Raw genomic sequence first — 10,135 nt, forward strand, 5'->3', positions numbered from 1 at the left:
ACATTCTGATAATAGATTAACAGACAGGGCCGCCATCAGGAATTTTGGGGCCCCATACAGCCTAAGTGTCTGCCCCCCCCCCCGCCATTTTAAAACTATTTTAAGTCGCCAAGCCACTCCATCTCCCGGGGATCATTTCCCGCTTCACGCCAAGCGAGGCGGTCCCATAGGCCAGTTTTTCCCAACCTTGGCAACTTGAAGATATCTGGACTTCAACTCCGAGAATTCCCCAGCCAGCAAACACACACACCCGGCAGCCACCGGCGAGGAGCTAGAAAGGATGAGGGGAGAGAAAAAGCAGGGTACCAGCAGTCAGGCGGGTGTCTTGAGGGGGCACTCCCATCTGGAAGGAAGGGAAGAAAGGCGAGGGCGAGCTATGAAGGAAGGAGGGAGGGAGGGAGGAAGGAAGGGTAAAAGGGGCGATAAAGAGAGGAATGGGTGAATGAATGGACGGAGGGTGGGAAGGAAGGAAGGAAAGAGGGAAGGGACAGGAACAGAGGAAGGGTGCAAAGGAAACAAGGAAAGGTGTGAAAGGGGAGAGTAAGAGAGGAAGGAGTGAAAGAAGGGAATGAGGGAGGAAAGAAGGGAGGAAGGAGAAGGAAAGCAAGAAATGGAGGGAGGGAAGGAAAGAAAGAAAGAAAGAAAGAAAGAAAGAAAGGGGGAAGGGACAGGAACAGAGGAAGGAAGCAAGGAAACTTATGAAAGGGGAGAGTAAGAGAGGAAGGACTGAAGGAAGGGAGGGAGGGAAGAAGGTAGGAAGGAGAAAGAAAAGAAGAAATAGAGGAAGGGAAGGTAAAAGAGAGAAAGAAAAAGAGCAAGAAAGAAAGCAAGAAAGAGAGAAAGAAAGAGAATGAAAGAGATAAAAATAGAGAGGGGGAATGAAAGAAATGGAAGGAGGGAAGGAAAGAGAGAAAGAAAGAGAAAGAAAGAAAGAAAGAAAGAAAAAAGAATGAAAGAGCAAGAGAGCAAGAGAGAAAGAAAAAGAAAGAGAGAAAGAAAGAAAGAAAGGCAACTTCAAAGAAAGGCTCACTGAGCATTTCTCACTCTCTTTCTCTTTCTATCCCTCTTTCTATCTCTCTCTTCCTTTCTATCTCTCCTCTTCCTTTCTCTCCTCTCTCTCAGCCTAATCCTATCAAGTCCACTGCATTCTACTTTAAATTTACAGTCAATTTTTGATTGTTCTTTAACATCAACATATTTTTCCTTGTTCTTTTTAAAAATTTTACAGAATTTTTTTTAAAAACCAAAATTGATAAATAAGAAATAAAGAACAGAGACAGAAAAGAAGAAAAGAAAAGAGGCATAAAAATGTAAAGGAATAACTTCCAATCTTCTTTATAGCAGTCCTCAGTGTAGTTGTTTTATCCCTTCAGGAGCATGGCTCCTTTAAATTAAACATCCAATGATTTTTCAGCAAAAAGTCCATCACCTTTTTCAAGCTTTGGACAAGGAAAGTCAATGGGGAAGGCTGATCCACTTAGCAAGCAGGTCACTAACTTATGAATTGTAGCAATCCATTTAACAAAGGAACCTTATAAAACAGGGCAAAATTCACCCCAGAAATGTCTCACTTAACAATAGAAAGTATGGGCTCCAATGTGATCATATATCGAGGACTACCTGTACAGATGTAACCCACTTTTTTTAAAAAAAAAACATGGCTGGAGGAAAAACTTTTGAGTTTCAGGAGTTGGGAAAAAGTGGGAAGATCGGCTTCATCCCACCGCAGCCATCCCCGAAAGGAGCACCACAAAAAACCTGCAAAACCTCTTCGAACCAGAAACGGGGCTAGGCCACGCCCCCTCCAGCTCCCTCTCATTTTTAATCTCGTCCATCTTTGAGGTGACAGAACTTAATTGGCAGCTTAACTGTAACCTATAGAAGAGCCATTTTTTTAAAAAAAAGTTAAGTTGCGGGAGTGGCCGCCGACTGGCCTTGCCGATTTCACAACTCCTCACTTGAACTTCCTTTCTAACAGCGATCGCGAGAGAGACACAGAGAGGGAGAGACAGAGAGAGATATGAAGGAAAGAAGGAAAGGAAGGAAGGAGAGAGAAAGAAAAGAGAAAGAAAGGAGAGAGGAAGGAAAGAAAAAAGGAAGGAAGGGAAGAAATGGAAGAAAAAAGAAAGAAGAGAAAGAAAGGAAGGCGAGAGAGAGAAAGAAAGAAGGAAGGAAGGAAGGAAAAAAAGAAAGGAGAGAAAATAGAGAGAGAAAGGAAGGAAAGAAAGAAGGTAAGGAAGAAAGGAGCAAGCAAGCAAAGAAAGAAAGACCAAGCAAAAAACCCTGCAAAGTTGTTGTCCCTCCGCCCCCCCTGCCCCCCGCACTCCCCCCCCCCCCATGTGCCGAAGGTCGCAATCCAGGAGAGAGAAAAACCTCTCGCCGCCCTTTTCCCCACACCGGCAGCCCCACTCCGCGGCCGGCCGAAATCAATGAAGCCGTCCCGTCCCTTAAGGAATGCCTCCCCCCCGCGGGGCCCTTTTCTCTCCGCTCCGCGACAGCTGAGGAAGCGCGCACGAAGCAACCCGGGAGCTTTTCCCGCCTTCTTCATTCTCTCAGGCTCCTCTTCGGCTTACCTTCGTCGGGGCTTCGAGTTCTGCCTCGCCTTTTACAGTACAGTACAGGTACTGCAAGTGGGAGGGTACAGTCTGCGCATGTGCAAGAAGCTGCTGATTTGGCGCCAGAACGCCGGGGCCCCTAATTTGTTCAATTTGGCCGGGGCCCGGGACTGGGCTCCCAGTAATACCCGTCTATCGGCGGCCCTGTTAACAGATTTGGAAGGGACCTTGTAAGTCTTCTAGTCTGACTCGCCACCCAAGCAGGAAGCACTACATCATTTTTGACAAATGGCGGTTCAGTCGCTTCTTGAAAGCCCCCCGTGATGAAGCTCCAAAAACTTCTGAATGCAAGCTGTTCCATTTCATAGATTTTTCTTCCAGAAAATGTCTCCTTATTTCTAGGTTGAATCTGTCCTTGGTCAATTTCCATCCATTGTTCCTTGTCTGGCCTTTGGGTGCTTTGGACAATAGCTGGACCCCCTTCCTCTCTGTGGCAGACCCTCAGATTGGATCACTGCTATTATTCTATCTGGGATAGAAAAGGTGGATAGAGAAAAAATATTTTCTCTATCACACAATACTAGGACAAGGGGGCACTCCCTAAAGCTCATAGGTAAGAAAGTGACAACAAATCAAGGGAAATATTTCTTCACCCAGAGGGTCGTTGGTTTATGGAATTCACTTCCAGAAGAGGTTGTGACAGCTATCAGCCTTGATAGCTTCAAGGCAGGATTAGACAGATTCATGGATGCCAAGCATATAGATGGTTATTGAAACAGATGCCCACGTGCCGCCTCAATGTTGGTTGAGGCAGGCAGGATTCCCTTGAGTACCACTAGCTATGCCGAGTACTTGAAACCAAGTACAGTGATACCTTGTCTTACGAACTTAATTGGTTCCAGCACGAGGTTCATAAGGTGAAAAGTTCCTAAGATGAAACAATGTTTCCCATAGGAATCAATGGAAAAGCAACTAATGCATGCAAGCCCCAAATTCACCCCGTTTGCCAGCCAAAGCGCCCGTTTTCGCACTGGTGGGATTCCCCTGCTGGGTTTGCTGAGGTGGGGTTTCCCATGGAGGGAGCCTCAGGGGAATCCCACCAGTGCGAAAACAGGTGCTTCAGCTGGCAACGGAAGTCCAGAGGTGGGGCATCCCAGCGGTGGCGGCAGGTTTGTAAGATGAAAATAGTTCGGAAGAAGAGGCAAAAAAATCTTAAACCCCGGGTTCGTATCTCGAAAAGTTTGTATGACGAGGGGTTTGCAAGACGAGGTATCACTGTACTTTGGGCATTCTCCTGTGCCCGAAAGAAATGGACACTGCCTTAAATCACAAAGGCAGAAATGCAGCTTTATTTGACAAGAACATATGCTGCGAAACAATTATTCTTTCACCTTTTTTATTTCTCCAGAGATCTTTACACCATCCTCTCAGCCCTTTTATATAAAAAACAGAGATGCGGGTGCTTCCTATGTTATTTGGATGACGGCTTCTACAAATGCTGGAGAAAGCCCGAAAGGGAACGAAGAGCTCATCTACATAAAAAGTAATTATAATATGTCACCCGTTAGGAGTAACAGCTGAGGGTTTTTTTCCCCAAACAGATTTATATTAGGCAGATTGTCATCTATCAAAATGTTAGTCAAAATTTAGATAATAAGCTGCAAAAGTTATTAAATTACCTTCTCCAATTGGAAGGTTGGGATTACTATATAGAAAAGTATCCAGGGTGGCTGCTTTAATAAACAGGTAATCCTTGACATATAACCACAAATTGGGACCAGTTGTTATAGCCATAAGTTGAGGCACCCATGTGACCCAATATGGTTTTATGACATTATTTTCAGCAATCTTTAACTGAATGTCATAGTCATAGGTGTGAACCCATTCTTTCAAATGGGTAAGGTTGTTTTTTTACCAGAAACCAGCAAACACATCACAAATGTTCGGAAACTTCAGATCGTGCAGAATGCAGCTGAGAGAGAAATCATGGGCCTTTCCAAATATGCCCATGTTACTCCAACACTCCGCAGTCTGCACTGGTTGCCGATCAGTTTCCGGTCATAATTCAAAGTGTTGGTTATGACCTATAAAGCCCTTCATGGCACCGGACCAGGATACCTGCGAGACCGCCTTCTACCGCACGAATCCCAGTGACCGGTCAGGTCCCACAGAGTTGGCCTTCTCCGGGTCCCGTCGACTAAACAATGTCGTCTGGCGGGACCTAGGGGAAGAGCCTTCTCTATGGCGGCTCTGACCCTCTGGAATCAGCTCCCTCCAGAGATTAGAACTGCCCCTACCCTCCTTGCCTTTCGTAAACTCCTCAAAACCCACCTCTGTCGTCAAGCGTGGGGGAACTGAGACATCTCCCCCTGCCTATGTAGTTTTAGTGCATGATATGGCTGTATGTGTTTTTATATTGGGGTTCCTTGTTTTAGATTTTTTAAATGTACAATTGCTATTTTAGATTTTAAATTATTAGATTTGTCAATACATATTGTTCTTTATCACTGTTGTGAGCTGCCCCAAGTCTACGGAGAGGGGCGGCATACAAATCTAATAAATAATAATAATAATAAATTATGGTCATGCAATTGGCCATAAATACCAAAGTGCCCAAAATATGTTTACGTGACCATGGGGATGATGATGTGGCCTGTCATTTTAGGGTGACCAAAAGTGCTTTATGGGCTATATGAACCATCTGCTCTGAGCCCAGAATTTTCTAATTCTGTTTATTCTATGTTGTAATGTTTTCATGCCTATGCTTTTGTCTTAATATAGCAGGTAGATTTATAGATGTTTCTGACTGGGTTCCAATTGTAGCCATTTCCATTATTCTTGGAGTTTCAGTCTTGTTTTGTTGTATACCAGCTGTTCGGCAAAAGTAAGTGGTCCTAATTTTTTTTAGATGTTTAATCATGTCCAGTTCTCAGAGACAGCCTAGACAGATGTGTTCAGTTTTCTTGGCAAGGTTTTTCAAAAGCTTCTTTGTCTACATTGTCTCCTTCCCAAGGTTGAGAGAAACTGACTGGTCCAAGGTGACCGAGCAATTTTGGACCTAAGGCAGGACTAGAACTCACAATATCCTGGTTTCTGGTTTGATGCCTTAACCAATACACCAAAGTGGCTTTCTTTAGATCAGGCCTATCCAACAGATACGATCAGATTTCATGACCCTGCTTTGGATGATTAGTTTCTATCCATTGCTTCTTCTCTTGCTCTCACATGCTTTGGAGCAGTGTTTCCCAACCTTGGCCACTTGAAGATATTTGGACTTCAACTCCCAGAATTCCCCAGCCAGCGAATGCTGGCTGGGGAATTCTGGGAGTTGAAGTCGATATCTTCAATTGCCCAAGGTTGGGATACACTGATTTGGAGAATACATAATACTTTTTTCTCCTACTTTCTCCACAAGAGCAATCCTATAAGAGGAGTTGGTCACAGTTGGCCCCTTTCTCTCCCTCCCTCCCCCGCTGCCACCAATCCACAGAGCCAGGAAAGTTGGGGACCGCTGCCTTAAACAACGAGACCAAATTGGCTTTGGAACTGGTTCCCAGTTTCATTAAGTCAGAAAAGTCAAATAGCGAATTCCCTGTAGGAATAATAATTGACAGCTTTCTGTACCTTTGTGATAACCCAGATCTGCTATCTTAAGCAGACCATATCTGACCATCCCCAACCTCTAATCCATCTTTGCAAGCAAACATAGGTTCACTTACAACACAGCTCACTTAGTGAATGTTTGAAGTTACAAGTGACTTATGACCATTTTTCGCACTTACAACTGTTGTAGCAGCTCTGTGGTCATGATTTACATATGGGTGCACGGTCATATGATCCATTTTTGCAACGTTATTGTAAGCAGTCAATGGAGAGGCCAGATTCACTTAACAACTATGTTACTAACTTAACAACTGCAGTAATTCACTTAAACAAATGTGGCAAGGAAAGTCATAAAAAGGGGGCTAGACTCACTTAACCAATTTCTCTTAGCAACACCAATTTTGGGCTCAATTGTTTTTGTAAGTCGAAGACTATATGTATTGTATTCAGGCCGAGGAGTCCCATATAGCTCTGCCTTGTTTAATAATTTCTAGAGATATTTTCACACCTCACGATTGTGGCATTTTTACAACTTAAAACTAACAGCTACATTCTTTATTTTTTCACTCACTAGGATTTTCTCTCTCTTTTCTGCTCTGGTATTTGGTTGGTATCCGGATCCAGCCAACTCGACATGGGCAAAAGAATTTGCATCTACAAAGGTAGACCAACCTACTTGATAACTCCAACCAGGCAGTGAACGACTGCAAATTTTTTCACTACCACACTGTGGGCATGGCCTATTTTGTGGGTGTGGCTTCCTGGACATGTGACCAGGTGGGAATGGCTTGACAATCATGTGACCTGGGGGTGGCTTAAAGGTCATGTGACCCAGATTGTGGGGGCAATATGTTGGCTGTTTTTAAAAAGTACTATTGCTAACATGTAAGCCACCCTGAGTCTAAGGAGAAGGGCGGCATAAAAATCAAATAAATCAATAAATAAAATAAATAAAGGTGGCCAACTTGACCTCACTCACGTCAAGGGTTTGGGTGCCTGGCCTCTCCTCGCCTTAAATAGATACAATTTCCCTTACTATTACTATCCAAAATATACTATTTAATTCTATGTACAGTATAGATGTGTACATACATATTACACACAGGCACACAAAAATATACATTATCTACTATATAATGTACACACACGCTCTTCTAAAATACATTCAACCTCATTTACTGCGATAGGAAAAACATCCAGAGCCCAGAAGGGAAAAAGAAAAAAAATTCAAACTTTTTCTACCGGTTCTACGTACCTGACCATACTCGTAGGAGCCCATCACTGCAACCTGGGGCGGGTTCCTATTTACCTCGCTGCTGGTTCACATCATGATGTTTTGCACAGAGGCATGCTCTGTTCGCCCGCACACGCATTCCATCATCCAATTTGGCTTCCGCACATGCTCAGTAGCTGGAATTGGCCCAAAACACAGCTGAGCTGATCAGCTGTGCTTCGGGAAGGAATAAAGATCAATTTCAACCTGGGGGCGGGCAGGAGGGCCCCTTTTCAAGCAGCAGCAGCAGCGGAAACAACATCCAAGTAGTAAAGAAATTAGTTAAAAATTCCAAAAAGATGGCCACGCCCACAGACCAGCACTGACCAAACCTGACCGTGGCGCCATCTTGATGTCACCAGCGGGGCGCCAGCGGTTCAGGTAATCTGGTCCGAATAGGGTGGAACCCATTCCTGACTCCAACCCAGCTGATTGACTTTTCTCTGAATAGAAAAAAAAAGTTCCTTAAATTTGCCGATTAAAAAGAGAGTAAACATAATTTAGCTTCAGTTTTCTAAGATTGCCTATTATTATTATTATTATTATTTAGATTTGTATGCCACTCCTCTCCGAAGACTCCGGGCGGCTAACAACAACAAAGAAAACAATGTAACAAATCCAATATTAAAAAGCAATCTAAAAAACCCCAATTTAAGAGACCAATCATACAAACAAGCATACCATGTATAAATTCTATAAGCCTAGGAGGAAGGGGAAAAAATTCAATTCCCCCATGCCTGACGACAGAGGTGGGTTTTAAGGAACTTGCGAAAGGCAAGGAGGGTGGGGGCAACTCTAATATCTGGGGGGAGCTGGTTCCAGAGGGTCGGGGCCGCTACAGAGAAGGCTCTTCTCCTGGGTCCCGCCAAATGACATTGTTTAGTCGACGGGACCCGGAGAAGGCCAACTCTGTGGGACCTAACCGGTTGCTGGGATTTGTGTGGCAGAAGGCGGTCCCGGAGATATTCTGGTCCGATGCCATGAAGGGCTTTATAGGTCATAACCAACACTTTGAATTGTGACTGGAAATTGATCGGCAACCAATGCAGACTGCGGAGTGTTGGTGTAACATGGGCATGCCTTGGGAAGCCCGTTATTGTTCTCGCAGCTGCATTCTTATTGAATGTAGACTTTCTCAGATGAAAAAACACATGCCAAATTTATTGATGTGTGACATTCCTGTACAAACCTCAGAATCTGTTAAACATTGTGGTGGAAAAAACTCACTTCGTACAAAATTTATGAATGTCAAATTGTGCCGAGCCATTAAAGGTGACATTTGTGTAAAAAGTGCTTGCTTTTAAAGACAAGTATATCACCATCAAACTCACATTTTCTCTTATTTCTTCCTTAAGGATGAATCAAGTTTCAATTCTATAGAGTTTTTATGCCCACCAGTCATATCTGAAGACCCCAAAACTCTACAAATAAAGGAAATCTTAACTGAAAGACAGGGCTTTGCTTTTATGGATGAGCACATATACAAAAATACCGAGATAGAAGCACTACCTATGAGAACTAGCAACTGCAATTCTTCACTTAACAAAATACCAGGTGGTACTGGGAACTACCAGTCGCCACCTTTGAACAAGAAACCTGAAAATCCAAATGAAAGTAAAGTATTTTCTGAGTGCTTGATTAATCTACTCGAAGACACCACAGTAGATTACCTGCCAACCAACACACCTGCCATTATGACTTCTGAGGAAGACAGCTCTGGATCTGAACTCAGTTCATTGCCTATTTTCCCTATGACTTCTTTTCGAAGAAATTCAGGTTTTTTGGGTGGAAAACTTACTCTGGATGCTATAAAAATGGACTATAATTCTTTCACAGAGAACCCTTTTTAAAGAGCAGAGATATAGGAAATGTTGCTCTTTAGCATTAATATTACCCATGCTCTGTGGGATGTACTATTCTCACGATACTGTAGAGAAATGCTTCTCATGGGAATTAGATTCTGTTTTGATTTTTACGAAACAAAAGAAAGAGAAGCAATTTCATGATTTCAAAAACTGGACACTAGAGGAGATTTTTAAGTAGAGGAAAGATTTACAAGCCGGTAGAATATTGCAAAATTCATTGTGCTATCAATGAATATACGAGGGCGCCTTTCAAAAAACGAATTCAGAAAATGCTAGCTACAATATTGACAATCTCAGTAATTATTTCTGCTTCTATAGAGATATCCAAATGTTCTTCAATGTTACTGAAGAAATGAGAGATATAGAACAGATTTTATGACAAAATAGTGAGTTTTAAAAGTGGATGTATAACTGACAGACCAAGACAATTACTTTTAAAAGAGTGTTTCACTAGATTTACTAAACTGGCCAAGGATTTAAAATTTAAAAGGAAAGTGCAAGCTAAAGGAGTGACCTCATCACACACGGTTTTTCAAGGCTTTAATAAGCCTCTTTTATAATTCAAAAGGCTTATTAAAGCCTTGAAAACCATGTGTGATGAGATAAATGGAGAAAAACAGATTCTATGACAATATTTGAATGAACTAAAGATTAACATGGTTACAAATAAAGTTTTTTGGATTAACATTAAAATAAGATATATTATTAGCAGCCCCTTGGGGATTTTTTTGGGTGATAACAGGATTGAATAGTTGATTTTGCTTGGATTTGTTTATAGATAAGAGATGGAATTTTGGATGAAATAATAAATGTCTGTAACCAGAGAATGTCTAAATTTG

At 42.6% G+C, this 10,135-nt stretch overlaps 1 protein-coding gene across 1 annotated transcript in view; it reads left to right on the top strand.

The window, feature by feature from the left end:
* Positions 1–10,135, top strand: part of IL12RB2 (interleukin 12 receptor subunit beta 2) — a 42,993-nt gene extending 32,858 nt beyond the window's left edge. The window contains exons 14-17 of the mRNA XM_070746127.1: positions 3,964–4,098; positions 5,337–5,439; positions 6,733–6,820; positions 8,787–10,135. Of these exons, the coding sequence (XP_070602228.1) occupies positions 3,964–4,098; positions 5,337–5,439; positions 6,733–6,820; positions 8,787–9,281 (821 nt within the window). The 3' untranslated portion in view covers positions 9,282–10,135. The remainder of the gene's footprint in view (positions 1–3,963; positions 4,099–5,336; positions 5,440–6,732; positions 6,821–8,786) is intronic.

Source organism: Erythrolamprus reginae, chromosome 3 (genome assembly GCF_031021105.1).
Source record: "Erythrolamprus reginae isolate rEryReg1 chromosome 3, rEryReg1.hap1, whole genome shotgun sequence".
NCBI classification, from domain to species: domain Eukaryota; kingdom Metazoa; phylum Chordata; class Lepidosauria; order Squamata; family Dipsadidae; genus Erythrolamprus; species Erythrolamprus reginae.